At 38.9% G+C, this 25,547-nt stretch overlaps 1 protein-coding gene across 3 annotated transcripts in view; it reads right to left on the bottom strand.

Moving 5' to 3' along the window:
- znf638 (zinc finger protein 638) overlaps positions 1-25,547 on the bottom strand; it is a 252,174-nt gene that overhangs the window by 64,938 nt on the left and 161,689 nt on the right. For all 3 annotated transcript variants that reach the window (XM_051928463.1, XM_051928465.1, XM_051928464.1), the window contains exons 9-14: positions 17,263-17,297; positions 16,704-16,765; positions 16,546-16,613; positions 15,023-15,154; positions 7,098-7,229; positions 4,904-4,945 (exon numbers count right to left, since the gene is read on the bottom strand). In XM_051928463.1, coding sequence (XP_051784423.1) covers positions 4,904-4,945; positions 7,098-7,229; positions 15,023-15,154; positions 16,546-16,613; positions 16,704-16,765; positions 17,263-17,297 — 471 coding nt within the window. The remainder of the gene's footprint in view (positions 1-4,903; positions 4,946-7,097; positions 7,230-15,022; positions 15,155-16,545; positions 16,614-16,703; positions 16,766-17,262; positions 17,298-25,547) is intronic.

The raw sequence follows: 25,547 nt of genomic DNA, 5'->3' as shown, positions 1-25,547 counted from the left end.
TGGTGGTCCCCCTCTTTAAGAAGGGGGACCGGAGGGTGTGTTCCAACTACAGAGGGATCACACTCCTCAGCCTCCCTGGAAAAGTCTATTCAGGGGTCCTGGAGAGGAGGGTCCATCGGACAGTCGAACCTCTGATTCAGGAGAAACAGTGTGGTTTTCGTCCTGGTCGTGGAACAGTGGACCAGCTCTACACCCATTAGCAGGGTCCTGGAGGGTGCATGGGAGTTTGCCCAAACAGTCTACATGTGTTTTGTGGACTTGGAAAAGGCGTTCGACCGTGTCCCTCGGGGCATCCTGTGGGGGGTACTCAGAGTATGGGGTACTGGACCCCCTGATAAGGGCTGTTCGGTCCCTGTACGATCGGTGTCAGAGCATGGTCCGCATTGCCGGCAGTAAGTCGAACCCATTTCCAGTGAGAGTTGGACTCTGCCAGGGATGCCCTTTGTCACCGATTCTGTTCATAACTTTTATGGACAGAATTTCTAGGCGCAGCCAGGGCGCTGAGGGGGTTCGGTTTGGTGGACTCAGGATTGGGTCACTGCTTTTTGCAGATGATGTTGTCCGGTTTGCTTCATCAGGCCGTGATCTTCAGCTCTCTCTGCATCGGTTCGCAGTGGAGTGTGAAGCGGCTGGGATGGGAATCAGCACCACCAAATCCGAGACCATGGTCCTCAGCCGAAAAAGGGTGGAATGCCCTCTCAGGGTTGGGAGCGAGATCCTGCCCCAAGTGGAGGAGTTCAAGTATCTCGTGATCTTGTTCACGAGTGAGGGAAGAATGGAGTGCGAGATCGACAGGTGGATCGATGCGGCATCCACAGTGATGCAGGCTCTGCATCGGTCTGTCGTGGTGAAAGGAGCGGAGTCGCAAGGCAAAGCTCTCAATTTACCAGTCGATCTATGTTCCTACCCTCACCTATGGTCATGAGCTATGGGTAGTGACCGAAAGAACGAGATCGCAAATACAAGCGGCTGAAATGAGTTTCCTCCGCAGGGTGTCTGGGCTTTCCCTTAAAGATAGGGTGAGAAGCTCAGTCACCCGGGAGGGACTCCGAGTAGAGCCGCTGCTCCTCCGCATCGAGAGAAGTCAGAGGAGGTGGCTCGGGCATCTGATCAGGATGCCTCCTGGACTCCTCCCTGGTGAGGTGTTCTGGGCATGTCTAACCGGGAGGAGGCCCCGGGGAAGACCCAGGACACGCTGGATAAACTATGTCTCTCGGCTGGCCTGGGAACATCTTGGGATTCTCCCGGAAGAGCTAGAAGAAGTGGCCGGGGAGAGGGAAGTCTCAGCATCTCTGCTCAAGCTGCTGCCCCCGCGACCCGATCTCGGATAAGCGGAAGAGGATGGATGGATGGACTATTCAGGTCATAAAATGATTTCTTCAAAATGTCACATATATTGTCTCTTTCAGATGTGTAATAGAAACCACTGCATAGAGAGAAGTGTGTACATTGCAACAGGTACACATGTTGTAAATGTAGGAAGGACAGTCCTTGCGTGTGTGTGTGTGTGTGTATAAACTTAACATTTGAATATGATGACTGCATATAGCACTGAACTGACCTCTCTGTACTATTCTTTCCTCTGCATGTCCGGGAGTACAAAAGAAACACCACCATATAGCAACATGTGGGGACTGGCAAGATCGGGGGGGAAAAAAAAAACAAAACATGCGGTCACTGATTACACCCGCAAGATGTTATGCGAATGAATATGAATAACGCTGCATCAGTGCCACAATGTTTTCTGAAATGTACTATTCGGGTCATAAAACGAATAATTCCAAATATCATATACCTATGTCGGGCGGCACGGTGGCGCAGTGGGTAGCGCTGCTGCCTCGCAGTTGGGACACCTGGGGACCTGGGTTCGATTCCCGGGTCCTCCCTGCGTGGAGTTTGCATGTTCTCCCCGTGTCTGCGTGGGTTTCCTCCGGGCGCTCCGGTTTCCTCCCACAGTCCAAGGACATGCAGGTTAGGTGGATTGGCAATTCTGAATTGGCCCTAGTGTGTGCTTGGTGTGTGGGTGTGTTTGTGTGTGTCCTGCGGTGGGTTGGCACCCTGCCCAGGATTGGTTCCCTGCCTTGTGCCCTGTGTTGGCTGGGATTGGCTCCGGCAGACCCCCGTGACCCTGTGTTCGGATTCAGCGGGTTGGAAAATGGATGGATGGATATACCTATGTCTGTTTTTTTTTTTTTTGTCACAGCGGCTTTGACATCATGGACCATAAGGTGCATACTAATTCAGCGTGAGCAGGAACACTCAATAAAACTGAATAAAACAAATCCAGTGACGGTGAGATACGAAAAATGCTGATTCACCAGCGTTTGTGTGTCAGCTTTTATCCATCCAGATCAGAGAATGTCCAGTTCCATTGTCTCAAAACACCACTCCATCTACAGTTATTCCCAGTTTCAAATAAAAACTAACAGCGTCAGATCCCTGGGGGGGTAGTAGTATGTATTGTGACTGACAGAATAAAAGTGAGGGGGGGGGGGGAAGAAAAACCCACACTAACTTTTACAAGTCCTATAAATGTACACCGGCTGTTACAGACACAAATCAAATGTATGGGTTTACTGTATAATATTAACAATAAGAACAGCTCACTACTGAAAACGGTAAATACAGGAGGCAGTCAGGATCGAACCGGGGAACTCGATTACAAGTCAGCAATTCATTCCCGCTACGCCACAGAAACTGTTGTATCATCCTTGAACCTTTTGTGAAAGTGTTTATTTGATCTTTGGACTTCAGGCTTCACACGTTATATAGTTATGCCTACATTTTGTCATTTATTACTAAAATATGAAAAACATTTATGTTTTAACAATGTGTAGAAACGGAACACACATGAAATGCATGTGTTTCAAATAACGATCTATTATTTCCACTCTAAAACTCCAGCACTTCACTCCCAGATAATCAAGGCATGAGCTGGGAGAACTTTGTGCACGTTCTACGGCGGTGGGGGGGGGGGTGGAATAGTATGTTTGCTGCTTGTCTTGATCGGCACATTTACAGGACAAAAGATGCTGATGGAGAGGTGCGAAGGGATTTAAGGTGGGCCGGATTTACGAGTTTTTTTCTTAGGCTTTGGTAATTCTACTGTAGTGTTAAGATAGCTCACTATATCCTTAAAATGATGACCATTGCTGCTGTTGAACAAGTTGACATTCTTTTGTGATTTTGGCAGGTTTATCTCTTTTAAAGAATCCCATTCAGCAGGCCCTGAAGCTGGTTATTTGCATTATGAAATGTCTATCAGACAGCCTTTGTGTCACAATCACTCCTAATCCACTAATAGCTGTGTTTGGTGTATTCCCAGATGGGCTTAAAGTGGAGAAGGACAAACTGTAATTGCCTTTATTGCACTATTAGCAGAGTTACCTTGCTCTAATGGAAGAATCCTAGCCCACCTCTTAAGTCAGTGAGTAATTGATGTTATATATTATTTGAAATTGGAAAAAAAAAATCATAATTCTCACTTAAACGATCTGTTCAAAAATTTTTTTTTTTTAAAAACCTGGCAAAATTTAAATCAGTAACATTTTAGCATAAGCATTTATATTGGGAAGGAGGGCTTCTTTCCCCCTTTACTACTCTTAAAGTTTCTTTGGCTGTTGACCTTATTCTAAAAAATGGCAGCTCACAGTGTAGGTCACTGATCCCAAGTCTAATGCAACTTGTCAGCTTGTCTTTTGCAGCATGAAATCTTTTTGTTTTATCCTTGTACTAATTTACACATTTTGAAAAAGATTTTCCTACCATCCAGGCTCTGCTCGATCTAACAGAATAGAGATCTATTGCTGTTTTAGGATAGAACTATTAAGCATCTTAGTATGTAAAAATTGTCTTGCTTTCCTCATTACAAACAATGGGAAATAATTGCTATAGTTTTGATTTTTCACTTAACATTCACTGCCTAAAGTAATAAGGAGAAATATAATTTTGCTTCAGTTGGGGAAAAGGACAATCAGTTAATGCAAGTTGTGTGTGTCAGTCATTAACTTAACTTGCACCACCTATTGGCTGCATCTATTTTTTTTTTAATCCTTCCATCCATTCATGGAACTAAACTATGCATAATCTGCTTTAATTTAAACTTGTTCGGTATTAGTTTAGTTGTCTCCTGATTAACACACTCTTTACATCTTTGTAAAACTGCTCTAAAATGTATTGTAAATAAATAATGCTAAAACATCAAAGATCATTCAGTTCTTTCATTTCTGTGCTACTGTGAATTAGTACTTTACAGTACCATAATTTATACATTAGAAATATGTGAAGGGAACATGTCAATTTCCTCTGGAGAATTATTTTGGACAAAAATGAAATATGCAATATACAAAATGTATGCAAAAATACTGCAAAAATGGACAATAAAGTCTTGATAATATAAATGCATCTTGAAATATGTATTGTTGCTTACTTTTATGTATTTAATTTTCATCATTTATTTCAGTGACACTGAATAACACAAAATGCACCTTGAATCCGAAACTGTCATTTTCACCAGTACTTGCTAGAACCCACCAGACAGGGCAGGTTCTAGCAAGTACTTGTTTTTTAATTGGTGAACTGGCAAAAAATTTTTGGCTCTAGGAGTAAAAAGAAGCACAGCAGAATAAAGGCAAATTTAATTTAATATAATTTAATATATTTAAGCAATTATAGGTGATTTTATGTCTCTCTTTCTATTTTGTAGATAACAGATTATGGGCCTGTATGGCATAAAATGTAGTCTTGCATACATCATATGGCAGAATTTTATTACAGAGAGAAAGAGGTTCATATTTATAATTACTTAGATAATCTATTGTTTTACATAACCCATACAACACTTCAATTTACTTAAAAAAATGTGTAACCTTAAGGGTAAATTTGGGAAAAATTAAACACTCACCTCTGCCTTAGTCAGTTTTAGAACACTTTTGAATAAAGCCTCCTTTAAAGAGAAGATCATAAATAGAAACATTTTAGACAAAATATTTACATATAAAATGATTTATCAAGTGTTGAATTCTATCAGGAACTCAGTTCTTCTATTTCATACACCTTTTTGATGAAAATAAATTATAGCTAACTATAGCATTGAGGTAAAGGCTTGTACTTCAAGCACTCAACAAACACAGAAAAATTAAATCAAAAGCTATACTGTCTGCAGTCTGGGCCTATTTAAATTACTACTTCTGGTTTCAACTTACCTTTTTTTAATTTCTAAATAACCTGTCACAAACCATGCTTAAACATTTATTTCTATAGCACATTTTCATACAAACGCTCAAAGTGCTTTATAACATGCCAAAGTAGTAGTTACATGCAAAAGAAAAATTAGACTTGGGTAAGAACAATGAATAAGTAGCATACATAAATATAAAGAAAATAAGGCACACACAAAAAAATATTTTATGGACTCTGTTTCTCTTAATTATATATTACTTATGTAAGTTAAAGTGACAGGCTGAGGATAGGATCAGATGGCCAGATTGGACAGAAAAAAAAATAAAACTCCAGTTAAGCTGGAGAAAAATAAATCTGCAAGGATTACAGATATAAGCACAAAAAACACTCAAGGGTAACCAGGCAGGGTGTACTGCTTACAATATCAAATTACCAAAGACCACTGAAAGAGACACCACAGTTGATATGTAAATTAGAATTATGAATCTGCTTTGAACTCTTCCAAATAAAGAGAAGTGGACCTTGTCAATTTTACTATGGCTTTTAGTGTCAAACAGCCCTCTTCAACACGACACCTAAGAACGAACACTGTTTAGGATATCAGAAATATATCTTTTTTCTTCTACCTTCTCTTTAAATTTGATTTTGAGAGTGAGGAAAAATTGAAAGCTTATTTCTGAGTTGGAGGCAAAAATAAGCTTGTTCAAACCATCTCTAACTTATGAAGTTTAAAGAGTTCTAGAGCTTAAATCTTATAAGACTGATAATATGATAAAATCTTACCTCAGCACACTGTCAGATTCCCAAACTGTCATTATGAACTAAATTTGAAACTGCAGGTTACGAAGAGACCAAGAACTGACCTCTTGAGCATTCTGAAGCACATACTGAATGAGCATCAAATGGCAGCTTTGTCTATCTTATGAATATGACATTTTCTAATCAGGAAAAGGTAAAACTCAACAGCTCAATTGTGAGAATGTGTTTGTGTCTCACTATCTGCTGAAACGTTCAAGGCAATCATAACAATTAAGCAAGGGTACATGTTATGTTCGGCAGGACAACCATAGAGTCCCTAGGCATGCTAATCAAACTATCAGAAATTACCCATACATTCCCCTCTAGTTTCCACACAAATTGTAATCATTTCCCAGATTCTTCTAGACAGCATTATTTACGTTCACAGCTGGGTGACATTAAACCTCTTTTAGAGACTATATTATGTCCTCAGCTGCAACTGTCCAAATTTAAGAAATGCCCTCTTTCACAATGCCCCCAAAGCAAACCGTGAGGTTTTAGAAATTGAATGAAACTGATCATCAAAAGGAAATGTGCATCTAAATAGTCACTAGCAAGTCCACAAGCTATTCCAAACTTTACTAAGGCAATCAAAACATACTGGCTACTTGAAAAAAGGAAATTAACTGCAGTGGGTACTGATTGTTTACATCACACAGCTGATCATATGCCATTACAAACAAATGTTAACTAATCAGGATGGAGAGAGAGCGCCACCCAATCACCTAAACAAAATATAGATTGATTCTTAAATTTGTTCTTAACTTGAAAGCAGGCAAAATTAATTACCATTTTTTTTAATATCTTTTACATTGATTTGTAAAGGTTATGGCTGTGTATTAAAGAAATTGCTCAGTCTTAAACATGAACAAACAACAGGTATCAATACACTAGTTGTCTTTATTTATTTAAAACAAAAAATAAAACAAAGGATTACAGCTATTTCTATGATAACTGACAACACACTTGGTGGCTACAAAAATAAAATCAACATATTCCCAAAAACTCAAAGGGATATTCTGACGTTCTAAAAATGTTAGACTCATATGCTAAAAAAACACATTGTATTATACTGGATGTAAATATAACAAATAGGCTAAAACAAATTAGCTACTTACAGTATCCAGGGGAGAGAGTTCTTTCTTCCACACACTCACAGTCACATCCTGATCATTTACTTTTGCTTGGTTTGTCTTATAGTATTTCAAAACTTCATCTGCAGTCTTCTGGCTGGATACCTCAATATATGCCTGTGAAGGATTAATCCCATTTTAAAAATGAAACACAGTGATTTAAAGTGAAATGTGGTAAACAATTAATAACGCCTAAATATTAAAATAAATTCCAAAAAGAAAGGACTTTAAAAAAAAAAAAAAAAAAAAAAAAAAAATGCATGACTACCATGAACATGCATATCCCAGTTCTCCTGCAACTTCAGTACAAGGATTTGTCACACAGTCTGGAAACAATGTGAGGGTTAGAACAGTGGTGTGCCCCTTAGCTTGACAACAACAGAAGCGTGAAAACATGATTGTGATTATTCCTGTACACCAGATTCTTCTTGTATATAAATTTTTAATCACAACAAAAGGTAAAGCCCATGATAATTATATCCCGCTATTGGTAGATAATATCCCTGTCACCTAAACAAAAATTAAGATTCAAATGTTTCACATTACAATTATACATCTGATTGAATATATTTAATCATGAATTAATTTTTTCTTAAACGTTACTATACAAACTGAACTCTTCCAAGTTGTTTTGTTCATGGTAGAGTTAATATCACATTTCCCAAACACTCCACATCCAGAGGTGCACCAACTAAACACGAAAAATGCTTATGGAAAATACAAAAACTGTACTTTGGATATTGAAAATAGGAGGTGTGACTAACTGATACATAAGCTTAACACAATTTATTTTTGTTACTTTATCAAGATACCACTGCTTAAGGTTGTGGAAAGGGAGCACTTTAAACGGATAATTTTTACTGTGACTTATAATTGAGAAAATGAAAAACAATGCTTCTGCAATGGTACAGTTTATCAAAAGCAGACTGTGGTTGTACAGCGAGAAAAACCCCACAAAATCCTAGCGAGAATCTATCCATTTCAATGAAGAATTTTACTTTATATAGCTCCTTTTAAATCTGCAATTCTGGAGTGATTAAATATTTAAAATTCTTAAAGCAAATATGAACAACTAAACTACTCCTCAGAACTGCTATATAAATACAAATTTGAAGCTTACAAGCTCAACATAGTAAACCTAATCTGCTCTTAAATCCATGAAATTTCATAGTAAGCTGCCCTTAAACGATAATAGTCCAAATTTACACCAAGACACACGAGTGTGCGTCTTTTCAAAAATGGTCAAAATATAATCTTGTATTGAATACCCAAGGTCTTTCTTCATGAAAACAATCCTTTCATAATTCAAATAAGGAATAACTCAAAAAAATAGGCATGATTAAGACAAAATTAAAAAAACATTTGTTTTAAAGATTTGACAAAGTAACGTTTTACTTAAGTCTCAATAGCTAACAAAAATGTAATGCAACTCCACAGGAACAGCAAGAGACAATAGATCTGATAGACAGTCTAAGGTTAAAAACCAAACATAGATTAGACATTTAAAACTAAAAACTTTGCACTTTCCAACCCAGTTTAACTGCATAGATGGCACTCCTTATATGTGTTACACTTTTTTTTTTTAATGAACCGATTTCAATCCTGCTGTGGTGAAAGACAAGCTTCAGACCAATAATGAAGTAAGGAATCAATGCCTTTAGGTATTTTAAAACATGAAAAGTACTCTGGGAAGATTACATTCCATTAATAAGACAATATCCAGTCAGCAGGAAATATTTAACAAATTAAAGGAGGCAGTACTGTTGCACGGTATACCTGTACTGAGAAAACAGCTAATTTCAGTAACAGAACTTCAGTACTTTCAAACACATTGTGCTTGGGAGGATTTGCGTGTTTGGAACTTCAACGGGAATGCTCTTCGACTAAATATATGTACTTCATCAGGCTTGGATCACTAAAGGGGACAACCTAAACACCAAATCGCTGCTCTGAATGATGTGCAGAGGGTATTTTTGTACTGGAACTAAACCAAGATGGGAAAGCTGGTATCGGCACCAAAGTCAACATTTCAGCACATATTCAACACTAAATTGCAGTGAGCTTAACTGACATTTTAAGGGGTGTGTCCTTTTGTAAGCAAAAACTCAGGAATAAGATTATGCAACATTGTTTAATGTCAGCATTCTAAGGGGAATGTGCTTCTATATATAAAAATTGCATGTTATAAATTGGAAGACTATAAGGGGATTAAACTTTAGTGCAGGAGTTCAAGCATTATACATTTTACTTAAATATCTGTTTTAAAGTTACTAAAATACTACAATGTCAAAACAAAATAAGTTAACCCAGATGGCAAAACAGACTGTATAAATGTATCCTGCGAATTAAACATACCTACACACTTGTGAAAATTAAAAACACTTTAAACATAATGATTTCTCAGTTCAAGAATTAATGTCAAAGCAATAACCTGTTCTAAATACTGTATAGGCATTAAATATTTTCGAAACTTCCACAGCGCACCAGTAGAAACAAGACTACTGTACAAATAACTAGCAGAAATTTGTCAAATTTTCTTATAACATTTTTATTATGGTTGAGCACATCAGAAAGCCACTTTGTTACTTGTCCTCCTGACACAGTGTGGTATCTGCTGGTACAACTGTGCAGATAAAAGTCCAAACAGGTTTCACAAATTGCTACAGCTAATTCTGAATGCTCACATGCAATTAAAGTAGCATATAGCATACAAGTCCTAAAACGTGTGTTTGAACTCATATAAACGTGTGTATTGCAGAAAATGCATGCTATAATAATAATCATGGACAGCAGAATCTGACTGCAGGAAGGCTCCAACTACTTCTGTTTAATTAAACTTAAAATTTGTAATATGCATTATTACTGTAGTGACTCTACCTGTAAGAGAACAAGCAGGTAAAACTCCACAGGGAGGAGAGCTGGGCTGTATGCACTGAAGGAGCTTAACAAGAGGCACATTAAAACAGCACAGCTGTACGGGATTTCCAACTTAGACCCAACAAATGAAGACAGCCAGTGTGACTCAAAAGCTTAGGATGACAGCAAATCCCCTGAAGAGGAACAGCAGTGTTTCCAGAGGTTAAAGGAATAATAAATGGTCCTTTCAAGGACAATTAAATAGCTGCTTGTGGCTGTGTTTCAGTCCTTCCTCTGAGATACCTTAGACTGCTACATTATATTTTGTATACTGTAAAAGGCATACTTGAACATTACGCAAACAGAGTGACTGAGAAACTAAAAATAATGCAGAGATGCGAAAAATTGGGAAAATAAAGTACCGCAACACCAATGACATTTGTGAGGTGACAATGTATGCATGCCGATAATTCCCAGAGTCTAGGATAAGTAGTTCAGGCCATGCTTTGGACACCACAGAGCTTTTAACAAAAGTTGGAGAAAGCCAAGTACAAATAAGGTTATAAGTAAGCATTAAGAAGCTTACTTAGAAGAACCACATCAACACATACCTACAGAGCATCCAGAAAGTATTCACAGCGCATCACTTTTTCCACATTTTGCTATGTTACAGCCTTATTCCAAAATGGATTAAATTCATTTTTCTCCTCAGAATTCTACACACAACATCCCATAATGACAACATGAAAAAAGTTTGCTTGAGGTTTTTGCAAATTTATTAAAAATAAAAAAACTGAGAAAGCACATGTCCATAAGTATTCACAGCCGTTGCCAAGAAGCTCAAAATTGAGCTCAGGTGCATCCTGGTTCCCCTGATCATCCTTGAGATGTTTCTGCAGCTTAATTGGAGTCCACCTGTGGTAAATTCAGTTGATTGGACATGATTTGGAAAGGCACACACCTGTCTATATAAGGTCCCACAGTTGACAGTTCATGTCAGAGCACAAACCAAGCATGAAGTCAAAGGAATTGTCTGTAGACCTCCGAGACAGGATTGTCTCGAGACATAAATCTGGGGGAAGGTTACAGAAAAATTTCTGCTGCTTTGAAGGTCCCAATGAGCACAGTGGCCTCCATCATCCGTAAGTGGAAGAAGTTCGAAACCACCAGGACTCTTCCTAGAGCTGGCCGGCCATCTAAACTGAGCGATGGGGGGGAGAAGGGCCTTAGTCAGGGAGGTGACCAAGAACCCGATGGTCACTCTGTCAGAGCTCCAGAGGTCCTCTGTGGAGAGAGGAGAACCTTCCAGAAGGACAACCATCTCTGCAGCAATCCACCAATCAGGCCTGTATGGTAGAGTGGCCAGACGGAAGCCACTCCTTAGTAAAAGGCACATGGCAGCCCGCCTGGAGTTTGCCAAACGGCGCTTGAACTCTTAGACCATGAGAAAGAAAATTCTCTGGTCTGATGAGACAAAGATTGAACTCTTTGGTGTGAATGCCAGTCGTCACATTTGGAGGAAACCAGGCACCGCTCATCACCAGGCCAATACCATCCCTACAGTGAAGCATGGTGGTGGCAGCATCATGCTGTGGGGATGTTTTTCAGCAGCAGGGTCTGGGAGACTAGTCAGGATAAAGGGAAAGATGACTGCAGCAATGTACAGAGACATCCTGGATGAAAACCTGCTCCAGAGCACTCTTGACCTCAGACTGGGGCGACGGTTCATCTTTCAGCAGGACAACGACCCTAAGCACACAGCCAATATATTAAAGGAGTGGCTTCAGGACAACTCTGTGAATGTCCTTGAGTGGCCCAGCCAGAGCCCAGACTTGAATCCCATTGAACATCTCTGGAGAGATCTTAAAATGGCTGTGCACCGACACTTCCCATCCAACCTGATGGAGCTCGAGAGGTGCTGCAAAGAGGAATGGGCGAAACTAGCCAAGGATAGGTGTGCCAAGCTTGTGGCATCATATTCAAAAAGACTTGAGGCTGTAATTGCTGCCAAAGGTGCATCGACAAAGTATTGAGCAAAGGCTGTGAATACTTATGTACATGTGATTTCTCAGTTTTTTAATAAAATTTGCAAAAACCTCAAGTAAACTTTTTTCACGTTGTCATTATGGGGTGTTGTGTGTAGAATTCGGAGGAAAAAAATGAATTTAATCCATTTTGGAATAAGGCTGTAACATAACAAAATGCGGAAAAGATGCGCTGTGAATACTTTCCAGATGTACTGTATGCTCTCTGATTCAAACTTTGTGTGTACCATATTAATAATCTCATGTGCCTCATGCGGCAAGAATATGACAGCTTTCTTGTGAAGCAAGCAAGATTATAAAAATAAAAAAAAAAATTAACAAACGAGTAAGGCTTCACTTTGGCTCTCTGAGGAAATCTCTGCAAATGTATGGAGCCAATTGATAATGCTTACTTACATCAATAGGCCCCTAATGAGCGATGGGAGATATAATTGACCATCAGCTAAGCCCTAACACACTGCTTTATATAATAAAAAAAAAAAAAAAAAAAACCTTAAGGGAACACTTAAATCACACTTTGGATCTCAATGAACAAAATACTCAAGTGGAAAAATCTAGCTTTCCGATGTGTGACACTAATTGGTGGCGGCACCAATACACAACGTTCCAGGGGTTCTCCGTTGGAATTAGGTCTAGGGAACACACAGGCCAGTCAATGGCATCAAAGCCTTAATCATCGAGGAACTGCCTACACACACTGGCCACCCGAGGTAAGGCACTGTCCTGCACCAGGTGGAACCCATGGCCCACTGTACCAGCCATAAGGTCTGACAATGGCTCTGAGAATTTCAACCTGGTACCTAACCGCAGTCAGGGTACCCCTGCCTAGCACATGGAGGTCTGTACGACCCTCCAAGGATATGCTTCCCCAGACCATCACTGACCCAACACCAAATCGGTCACGCTAGATGATGTTGCAGGCTTCATAATATTCACCATGGCATCTCCAAACTTTTTCCATGTCTGTCACATGTGCTCAGTGTAAACCTCCTCTCATCTGTGGAGAGAACAGGTTGCCAGTGGCGGAGCTACAAATTGTGGTATTCTCTGGCTAATGTTAATTGAGCTGATCCTACTAGAGGACATCAGGCCCTCATGCCATACTCACGAGTCTCTTCCTGCACTTTAGAGTCATGCACACTAGTAACCAGCTGGAGATCATTTTGTAGGGCTCTGGCAGTGCTCCTCCTGTCCAACCTCAAAAAAAACGGACTAGAAAACCGGTCCTGCTGTGGGCCGTTCTATGGCCCCTTCCAGCTCTCATCGTGTAATAGCCAAACGCCTGGTATCTCCTCCATGCTCTTAAGACTGTGCTGGAAGACACAGCAAATCTTGAAATGGCAATTATGAATGTGCCCTCCCTGAAGGAGCTGGACTACCTGAGCAACATGAATTGGCTGCAGGCACTGGTTTCATGCAACCAGTAGTGACAAGGACCTAAAAGTAAAATTTTTGCAGTAAAATGCAAAACTAGAGAATAATTAGTGAGGAAGAATAAGGACAGAGCAATTGTCTGTGGCCACCACATGCAAAACCACTCTTTCTTTGGGAGTTCCTTGCTGTTGCATCTCAAGTGCACCTGTTTCTACTTTCATTTGCACGAAAGCAGATGAAGTTGATTCATACTTGCTCATGCTTCCTAACTGGACTGATCTCTGATTGATATCCCTAAAGGTTAACTTTAACTCACTTGGTCTAAGACTGATGATTGACTGTTCCCGTAATTTTCTGAGCAGTACACATACCACAACCACAATCATTTTTTATAATACAGTAATCCCTCACCTATCGCGGAGTTTACGTTCCAGAGCCCCCCGCGATAGGTGAAAATCCGTGAAGTAGCGACCTATATTTATTTTATTATTTATACATATTTTAAGGCTTTATAAATCCTTCCCACACTCTTATAAACCTCTCTCACTCTCTTGTTAACCTTTCCCACGCTCTTATGAACACTTCCTATGCTCTTAAACACTTTCTGCATTCTTAAACACTGCAGACCAACACTGCACACAGCGATCAGATGTCAATGTGTCTGCACTCGCTTTGTGAAGGGGGGCAACTGAACTCTGAGCAGAGCAGAAATGGACTTTGTGCTGCTTCTGCCAAAATGCCTGCTTGTCGCTCTGCGCGTTCGGAAGGAGGAGGAGGAGTGGGGGTGTGTGAGGGCTGAACGCATGTTCGCTCAAACCCCCCCTACCCGGAGGCGCAGTACGCTCCTGCCACTTCGCATTGTCAAGGGGGTGGGAAGCTGAATGAACGCTAAGGAGAAGTGGACTTTGTGCTGGCTTTGTGCTGCTTGTCGCTCTGCGTGTCAATAATTCAAAAGCCTGTACATCACCAATTTTCCTGTCTCACTGTCTTGTCTTGCGTGAAGTTAAAATGTTTTATAATAGTGAGATGTTACTCATATCCTTAGCCCAACATCCACATATCATGTGTTAACAAAGTGTGTTTTATAAGTTTACATGTGTTTAAAGCATGTGGGATGGGTATTTTAAGGCTTAAACTATAAAAATGTTTATTTATATGGTCTTTCTATATCGCGGATTTTCTCCTGTTGCTGATGGGTCTGGAACATAACTTCCGCGATAGGCGGGCAATCACTTGTATTTAAAAACCCGTGAAGTCGTGAATCCGCAAAAAGTGAACCGCGAAGTAGCGAGGGATTACTGTATTGTGATTTTTCCCAAAACTTCACAAATTCCTTTTGTGCTACAACTGCTGATAATAAGGCCAACTTGTTTCATATCAATAACACTAGCTTCCATATACAGTATGACAACCAATGTTAACACCAGTAAATCAAACATGCAGACTATATTTATATATGCTGGTTTTCTTCAATGTTAGCACAATTATATGCACTGGACAGCCATGACAAGGCAGGCTAAAAGCAAAAGAACAAAAACAAAATGTTTCTCAAATTAAATTGAGGATGCAAAATCTTGTTCAATAATGAAGGAAAAGGATTAATAAAACAGCAAATGGAGAAAAACAATTACTTGCCTGTTTATGTGATAGTACAGTAATCAACTGTGTTATACGTCCATATGGTTTCACAAGGTTCGTAATGTCATCATCAACATAACCAGAGTCAGGCAAACTGGAGACAACAATTACTGGCAGTGGATAAACACTCTATTGAACAAAGCACAAGAGCGAGCAACAAAACAGTAAATTTTTTAAGCAAAGTGCATTCTAAAAATAAAAAATGTCCTATATAAACAAGGGAAAAAAATGCTAAAGTGAAAATGACTAAATACTCTAACTGAAATTTCTCCAAAAAAACAATTACGGGCTGTTTACAATTGTTTTAACACTAGAATTACCAGAGCCTACGAAAAAACTCATGGATCCGGCCCACCTTAAATCGCTTCTTAAATCCATTCGCACCTCTCCGCCAGCATCTTTTGTCATCTGAATGTGCTGATAAACACAAGCTGCAAGCAACCGGCTATTCAATCCCCCCACCGACTTAGAACATGCACAAACTTCTCCCAGCTCATGCCTTGATTGATTATCTGGGAGTGAAGTGGAGTTTTAGAGTGGAAATAATAGATCATTATTTGGTACACACGCATTTCATGTGTGTTCAGTTTCTACAGTAATCTGTGTAAACACATTGTTAAATCAAATTTTCATATTTTAGTAATAAATGTTACAAAATGTAGGCATAAACTATAAAATGTGTGAAGCCTGAAGCCCAAAGATCAAATAAACACTTTCACAAAAGGTTCAAGAATGATATGACCGCTTCCGTGGCGTACCGGTAAGATTTGACATTATATAAATAATCGGGAATGACTTTATATATTCAGGAATGATTTTATATATTCCGACGCTGTTTGACTTTATATATTCCGAAAATCATTGTAATTGCCTGTTTGGCACCCCATAGGCACTGTATAATAGATATATAAAAAAACAGCTAAGGGGATAGATATATAGATAGGCAGACAGAGAAGCTGCTATATAATAATAAAATTACTGTTATTACTATATAGATAGACGGAGTTCAGGCAGGCAGAGCGGCGAAAGTTAAGAAGAAAAAAATAAATAAATAAATTTTCTACCCAGTGGGGATTCGAACTCGGGTCTCTGAGGCACGGCAAGCCTGTTACTCTCTGAGTCAACAAATCTTACCGGTATGCCATCACTCCCAGATAATCAAGGCATGAGCTGGGAGAAGTTCATGCACGTTCTAAGTCGGTGGGGGGACGGAAGAGCCGGCTGCTTGTAGCTTGTGTTTATCAGCACATTCAGATGACAAAAGACACTGGCGGAGAGGTGTGAATGAATTTAAGAAGCGATTTAAGGTGGGCCGGATCTACGAGTTTTTTCGTAGGCTCTGTTAATTCTAGTGTTTAAGTATGTACATTTTTATATTACATTCTACTTAAAAGATACTATACAGCTGAATTAAGTCAGGTATGGAAATTCTAAAGCTTTCACTTTCCTACTACATTTCTAAAATTTCTTAACTCTAGGGCTGAAAGAATTCTTTAATCTACAAACAGTGCATTACTTACCGACTGTTTGAACTTAGAACTATTTGATACCCATGCCAATGGGTCCGTCTTGACAGACTTCTTATCTGCTGGATCAAAGAATACAAATAAAAATAATTAGAATGACAATATACACTTAATTGGTTATTTACAAATAACAAATCCACTATACCACATACCAGAGGTTTTGCAAGTTGTAGTCTTTACACCAGAAGCAGCCTTTGTGCTTATAGGTTCTTTTCTAAAAGAGGAATGGTTAAAGATAAACATCTACAGCAAACTAAAATGTTTCCAGTAATAGCAGTAAACAAATATTTTAGCATACAGTATAGAAATCAATTTCTCTTTTAACACTTTCAGGAAAAGCAAAACAAAAAACAAAGTAAACTGAGAGAAAGGCCACTTTAAGGCAAACTGCTCTAGTCAATTTGATTTCTTACTAATCTAAAAAGAACCTCAAAGACCGGATAGTTACCAATTGCAATATCACAAAGATGGTAATTCTAGAACAAAAGTACTGCAACATTCAAAGTAAACAGCTCTACAACAAAATATGGAAGGGTAGAAGGAAGGACTAGCTTAAGAGTATCATGGCCTTTGCATTTTCAAAGCCATATTAATACGGTAAAAGAATGAACGCATTTGTACTTGAAACTATCATGTTACTATTTGCCAGACATAGATATAGATTGTAAAAGACAGCAGAATTAAAATTGACAATACCAAAGAAAAACTTACTTTTTAGTGATTATTTTCTTTGTTTCTTTTTTCTCCTGCCAAAGTTACAACAAAAAGCAAACATTAACTTGTGTTGCTTTTAAGCAGTATACTTTATCAAGTAAAAAGCAAAACCTAACATCTGAAATCATGGTCTTGTCACAATAGTTTGTTATTAACTAAAAAAAGGCTCTAGGGTGCACTACTGGCCCTAGAATTCAGACATAAGACCAAGCAGTCCTGGGTTCAAACAAACCAATTTATTTTAAACAAAATACTTTAAGAAACCTTTCTTCCCTACTCCACCATTACTCTAAAGAAGCTGTGACCTTGTCTCCCGACTCCAATTCCTGATTCAGGCAGAGTAACATCCTTTAACCCTACAACCCAAGGGTACTTCCAGTGCCATAAATCTGCACCACAGAAGCACTTCTGGGTGAGACAAAAGTCCCTCCCTATGAACAGGGATGCACTTTCTGGAACAATATCATTTGGACTAATGAGACCAAGGTGGAGATGTTGGTCATCGTGTATGGTGCCAAATTTGATGGAAACAAGGTGTTGGAAACGTAAAGTCAAAATCCACACCTTTGAGATGCTTTAGCAAGATTTTGAGTGAATTATGCATAAATGAAAGCCCCCAAATCAATGAACTGGTGAAATGACAAAGAACAGTAGGTCAACATTTCTCCAAAACAATGTGAAAGACTGATAAACTAGCAGTTTTAAGTTATTGCTGCTGAAGATGGTTCTAAATGTTATTAAATTATAGCATATACCCCCCCACATGGTTTCTGAATCTCAAAAGGTCACTCAATTGCGTGTTCAGCCAAGGTTGCTCAGTAATAACCATTTGTGACCTATCAATGTGACTGATCAGAACTACGTAGTTAATCAAACTACAAAGACTTGTGTCTTCATATAAATCTTTGATACCTGACACGAATGTCCCATGCAAAAGTAATGTGAAAGAACTGTCAGACCTCACTGATCCCTCAGCCCTGGATTTTCATTGATATAATTTGCAGCAAGTACTTAGGGTTAATACTTGAAATTTTGTGTCATTCATGGACAAAAGTCAAGTTGTACTTTCATGGATTTCAGGTTTCCACAGGTTTTGCTATTTAAAGTGAGGTTATTAAATGCAGCATAAAGTTTTTTTCCCCCCAAGTCAAAGCTATTTCTTCAAAATCACTGTATGCATTAGTTTACCATATGAAACTTTGTTCTAATAAAACAACATGGGTCTGTATCTGTGTGTTAGTCCATTTGCAATGTCTGTTATATGCCATTTGGAATAGGATTTGTAATGTGGCATTTGTTGGAATGAAAAATGCAATGCATATTACCACATGCAAAACAAAATACATTCCAATATATATGGTGCACTGAAAACATTAACACTGCAAACATCTAAGAGTAACTGAGTTTAACTGCAGGATGGGCTGAAATCAGCTTGCTAGATTTCAACTCGTCTTTGATGGGAAGTATATCTAGAAAATATAATAAAGTAGTCCATTTTTTTTTGTTTTAAAATGAGTACTAGTCTTAAAACTTGTCCAATACAGTGGTTATAGAAAAGAATCACACTTCAAAATATTCACATTTTGTTGCTTTGCAGCCTGAAACACACACAAAATATTTTCCAGCTATATTTACTCAATGCAACTTATAATAGCCAAGTGAACGATTTAATAGCAACAGTTAAATAAATAAACCAGAATCGCTGAGATGGTAAAAGGAACTACACCCCTAGTTAAGGGTCAGTATTTTGTGAAACCACCTTGTGATTTGATTACAGCCATGAATCTGTTGGGATAATTCTTTACCAACTTTGCCCTTCGACTGTGCAATATTTGCTCACTCTTCTTTACAGAACCGTTCAAGCTCAGTCAAACTGGATGGTGACCGGTGTGAACTGCAATCTTCAAGTCATTCCAAAGATTTTCAATTGGGTTTAAGTCTGAGCCTTGACTAGGCCACGCAAGGACATTCACAGTTTCTTCCTTCAGCCACTGTATGGTCAGCTTTGCCGTGTGCTTTGGATCGTCATTATGTTGGAAGGTGAACCTTCTTCCTTCCCATTGACAACTTTCTGGTAAAGGGCAGCAAGTTATACTAAAGAATGACAGTATGTTGACCCATCCATTTTCCCTTCCATCTTGACAAGTGCCCCAGTCCTGATGCAGAAAAACACGCCACAAACAGGATGCTACCGACTGTGCTTTACTGTAGGTATTTTATTCTTTGGATGGTAAGTTGTATTGGCACTCTGCCAGATGTAACATTTGGCGTTGAGGACAAATACTTAAGTTTTGATCTCATCCAACCAGAACACCTTTTTTCATTTGACATTAGAATCTTCAAGGAGCATTCTGGTAAAGCTCACTTGAGACTTGATGTGGCCTTTCTTGAGGAGTGGCTTTTTTCCTTGCAAACTTCGCATACAAGTCACATTTGTGATACTGGTGTCACATGTACACAATGAATACAATTTGGCAAAAATTCCTGTAACTGTTTCAAAGTAGACATAGGCCTCTTAGTAGCCACTCTGAACAGTTTCCTCCTTGCTCTTCCAGCCATTTTGGAGGGAAAGCCTGATCCAGAAAGGGTCATAGTAGTACCAAATAGTTTCCATTTCTTATGGACTTTACTGTACTCCTAGGAATTAATAAAGCCTTTACATTTTTTTAATCCATCTTGTGCCTGTTCACACCTTTATCCCAGAGATCTTTTGACAGTTTCTTTCCACCCACATTCAATTTCTCACTTTCACAGTTGCACTTCCAACTGAATGCTCTATGAATGGCTGGTTTTATGTTGAACTAAATCAGAATGATTACAGTTGGTCACAGGTGGAAAGCAATTAGCTTGGTGTGCAATGAAGAAGTTGATTAGTTACACCTGACTGAAAACTATTTTAGGTGGAGGTGAACCTTTAACCATCTCAGTGATAATTGTATTTTTTATTTTTGGAACTGTTGCTATTATCTTTCACTTGGCTGTTAAAAGTTGAATTGAGTGAATATTGCTGGAGAAATATTCCTTGCAGTGAATGTCTTCATTTCAGGTTGCAACAAAATGTGAAAACTCAAAAGGGGGTTTTTTGGGGGGGTGTGGGGGGATTCTTTTTTATACCCAGTGTATGTCAATTTTTCAAGCTATAAAAGGTAGATTATTGATCAATACCTTGAGATCACACAAATTGCAAAATTATATTATATAATATTATATATATATATATATATATATATATATATATATACACACACACACACATACATACAGTGGAACATCGGTTCACGAATAAAAAGTTCGCCAAACTTTTGCCTCGGTTCACGACCACACACTCGGTATACGAACAAGCCAGTTTACCTTTCGGTTTAGAGAGAGAGAGCCACACACACACAGTGGCAGCGCGGGAGAGACAGACAGACTGTGCTTGATTTTGTTTTCACTTCTGTTTACAGCGATCGGTTCATAGCGTGCATTGTTGCAATGTTACTTTTCTTGGTGGTTTATTAAATTATGGATTTTTTCAAATGTTCATTTTTTTTCCTGTGCTTAAAACTCATTAAAAAAAAAAAAAAAAAAAAAAAAAAAAAAGAAAAAAGTGTTTTTAGCCAGCAGTTGGTAGCGCTATAGCACGAACTATTGCAGTGTTAAGTGTTCTCTGTTGTTCAAGGTTTTCTCAGTGTTTTTTTTACATTTAGTTTACTATCCTCTCTCTGCACTCTCACCTTCTCTCTCTCTCTCATTTTTCCTAGGGCACGAAGCGGAAGCAAAGCAGAAGCGGACAATGGCCGACAGTGAGGTGAATCGCATTGCAACTGTAGTCGAGGAACTCCAGGCACTCGATGAACAGATTCAGAATCTTCTGTCCAGACGAAGATACCTCAGAGATCTGAAGGCTCGGCTGTTGGATAAACCGTCCTCGCCATCTGTTATCGGCGTAACATCAACCCCGCGTTGTGCCGCGCAAGTCACCTTCACCCCCGCGCCTCGTAGGAGCGACACCGATGATGACCTCGGTGTATTTCAGCTATGCAGGCGGGGGTTCAAGGCCAGAACACCTCCATCGGCACAGGCAAGCATCGTAACCCAGAACCGGTTTGACCCTCTAAGCGTCCCCAGTTCGCCTTCAGCTCCTGGTGATGTAATTGTGGTAGGTGATTCTATTGTTAGGAACCTCAATATCACTTGCCCTAATAGAAAATCTTTTGTTTCTTGTTTTCCCGGTGCTCGTGTCCGAGATGTGACGAGACGTGCACCGGCGATCTACAAGAACAGGGCAGTTGGAGCCGTTGTTATACATGCTGGCGTAAACGACATAAGGCACCGACAGTCGGAGATCCTCAAGGCAGACTTCACTGCATTAATTAAAGACACAAAGGAGAGGACCCCATCGGCAAAGATATTCATCTCGGGTCCACTCCCTCTCGTCAGACGATCAAACGAGTATTACAGTCGTCTGCTTGGTTTAAACAACTGGCTGCAGGGCTTCTGCAAGAATCAAGACATCGGGTTCATTAACAACTGGGACCTCTTTTGGGAAAGACCGCGTTTCTTCAAGCGAGATGGCCTGCATCCGAACAGCTTCGGCGCCCGGGTCCTCTCCGAAAACATATCGAAGGTAATTCGTTTATCTTGACTATCTATCTCTGCTTTTAACCCCTTCCGAAATGCCACTCCTGTGTTTGGTCATGATAATTGTTTAAAAAAATCTTCCATAAAAGTGCGCAACATAAATACTGTAATAACCAATCTTAATGCACATAGAAAATCTAGGCAATACGGCATAAACGCCAATAATTTAATTAAAGTTACTACTTTAGATGAACAATGTATTAAAACTGTAAAAACAGATCATAGATTAAACAAAAAATACACACAGAGCGGCGCTAATAAAAATAACTTAATTCCGGTTCCCTATATCAATAACGCACATAGTATTCATCTCTGCTCCTCCGAAACATTGAATATGGCACTATTAAATATTAGAGCTTTAACTAACAAGACGTTTTTTATCAACGACATTATTAGTGAAAAAAAAATAGATTTTATTGCACTAAGTGAAACGTGGCTTAGCTCAGATGGCGCAGCTGTTTTAATCGAATCTGCGCCTCCGGATTACAGTTTTACTCGTGCTGATCGCCAAGGAAAGAGGGGTGGAGGACTAGCAAACATTTACTCAAGCAGGTTAAAATGTAAAAATATCAGTTTTGGTAAATTCAAGTCTTTTGAGTATCTCGCCATTATTATTCAGGGAGATTCTCACGTTTTAGTATTATCCGTGTATAGACCTCCTAAATTCAACGCGTCTTTCTTTGAGGAATTCTCTGACTTGATGTCAATCTTAATTACGAACTATGACGCACTCTTAATAGTCGGCGACTTTAATTTTCATGTAGATAATCAATGTGACCAAAAAGTAAAAGAATTTATGAACCTCATGGACTCTTTTGATTTGAGACAGCTCGTTAATCAGCCTACACATAAAGCAGGTCATACGTTAGACTTAGTAATTACTAAAGGACTAAAAGTTGATATAAAGCAGGTCATTGATACGGGTCTTTCAGACCATTTTCTTCTACTTTTTAATATAGAAATAATGATAGAAAACACTCATGAGAAGCATATTGTTAAAAAACGCTTCTTTGACTCATCAGCAACTTTAAAACTTACAAACATTCTAACCAATCAGTCCGTTTATAGTGCCAACTATAATAGCGAGGAGAATGTAAATAGTAAGGTGGAAAGATTTAATACTAAAGTGAGGGCTGCTGTTGACATAGTTGCACCTGAAAAGACAGTTAAAAAATCTTCTAGCATGGTTATACCTTGGAAGACCCAAAGAGTGTCTGATTTAAAGAGAACATGCCGTAGAGCTGAGCGTAAATGGAGGAAGACTAAACTAACTATTGACTATGAGATATTAAAAGTTAAAATAACAGAATACAATAACACAGTCCGTCTTGAGAGGCGCTGCTATTTCTCTAAGCTTATAAATAACAATGCTAGTAATCCCAGAGTCTTATTTTCGACAATTGATCATCTGTTAAACCCAGGTAACTCAAAGGAATGCCTCCTAAGTACTTCCAGTAAAACCTGTGAGGCTATCGCTGTATTTTTCAATCAAAAAATTAATGATATTAGAAATAACATAGTATATCTCCCCAACACTAAGGATCCCCCGAAACCCCAGTACTCCATAATAAATAAATTAGAGTCTTTCACTAGGATAGATTTACCTGATTTACATAAAATAATTTCTCAAATGAAACCATCCACCTGTGCCCTTGACCCAATACCAACAAATTTTTTCAAAGAAGTATCGGGTGTGCTTATTGATAATGTTCTTGACATAGTAAATTCGTCATTAGATACGGGGGTCTTCCCAGACTGTCTTAAGACTGCGGTAATTAAACCCCTACTTAAGAAAAATAATCTCGACCCCTCTGCTCTTGAAAATTATAGACCCATCTCTAACCTGCCTTTCTTAAGTAAAATTCTAGAGAAGGCAGTCATTATGCAGTTAAATGAGCACCTCAATAAACATGCTATTCTTGATAAATTTCAGTCAGGTTTTAGAACAAATCACAGCACAGAAACTGCACTCGTTAAAGTAGTAAATGACTTGCGGGTAAATGCAGACAGAGGCCATTTATCTGTTCTCATCCTCTTAGATTTGAGTGCCGCATTTGACACTATTGATCATAATATTCTTAAGAATCGCCTTAGTCAATGGGTGGGCCTCTCTGGCAGTGTCTTAAACTGGTTTGAATCCTACCTGGCAGGGAGAAAATTCTTTGTTAGTTGTGGTAATTATAACTCAAAGACACATGATATTCTATATGGTGTTCCACAAGGCTCTATCCTGGGTCCGCTGCTCTTCTCAATCTACATGCTTCCATTAGGTCAGATTATCTCGGGACATAACGTGAGCTACCACAGCTATGCTGATGACACACAGCTGTATTTATCAATAGCACCTGATGACCCCAAATCTCTTGATTCGCTAACACAATGTCTAACCTGTATCTCAGAATGGATGAATAGTAACTTTCTCAAATTAAATAAAGAAAAAACCGAAATCTTAGTGATTGGCAATAATGGATACAATGAGGCTATTAGAAATAAACTGGATGCATTAGGATTAAAAGTCAAATCGGAGGTAAAAAGCTTAGGGGTAACCGTTGATTGTAATCTGAATTTTAAATCGCATATTAATAAAATCACTAGGACAGCATTTTTTCACCTAAGGAACATAGCAAAAGTTAGACCTCTTATATCATCGAAAGATGCAGAGAAATTAGTTCATGCGTTTGTCTTTAGTCGGCTAGATTACTGTAATGCACTCCTCTCAGGACAACCCAAAAAAGACATCAATCGTTTGCAGTTAGTGCAGAATGCAGCTGCTAGAATCCTTACCAGGAAAAGAAAATCTGAACACATTTCTCCAGTTTTGATGTCACTACACTGGTTACCTGTGTCATTCAGAATTGACTTTAAAATTCTGCTTATGGTTTATAAAGCTTTAAATAATCTCGCCCCGTCTTATATATCGGAATGTCTGACACCTTATATTCCAAATCGCAACCTCAGATCCTCAACTGAGTGTCTCCTTAGAATTCCAAGAGCAAAACTTAAAAGAAGTGGTGAGGCGGCCTTCTGCTGTTATGCACCTAAAATCTGGAATAGCCTGCCAGTAGGAATTCGCCAGGCTAATACAGTGGAGCACTTTAAAAAACTACTGAAAACACATTACTTTAACATGGCCTTCTCATAACTTCACTGTAATTTAATCCTGACACTCTGTATATCCAATTCATTATAATAACTATTCATTCAAAATTTGTACTAACCCCTACTCTCTCTTCTGTTTCCTTTTCCGGTGTCCTATTGGTGGTGGCTTGTGCCACCACCATCTACCCAAAGCACCATGATGTTCCAACAATGATGGATGGATTAAAAGCCAGAAGTCTGTATAACCATCAGCATCAAGTGACTCCGTGAGAACCCTAACTACAAAGAGGACTATTTCATTTATGTTAGGTAGAATGCCCAAAGGGGACTGGGCGGTCTCGTGGCCTGGAACCCCTACAGATTTTATTTTTTTCTCCAGCCTTCTGGAGTTTTTTTTTGTTTTTTCTGTCCACCCTGGCCATCGGACCTTACTCCTTTTTATGTTAACTAAGGTTGTCTTATTTGAATTTCTTATTTGTCTTTTATTCTTCTTTTCTTCATTATGTAAAGCACTTTGAGCTACTTTTTGTATGAAAATGTGCTATATAAATAAATGTTGT

This window comes from Erpetoichthys calabaricus, chromosome 5, assembly GCF_900747795.2.
Source record: "Erpetoichthys calabaricus chromosome 5, fErpCal1.3, whole genome shotgun sequence".
NCBI classification, from domain to species: domain Eukaryota; kingdom Metazoa; phylum Chordata; class Cladistia; order Polypteriformes; family Polypteridae; genus Erpetoichthys; species Erpetoichthys calabaricus.
This window is presented reverse-complemented; position numbering and strand designations above follow the sequence as displayed.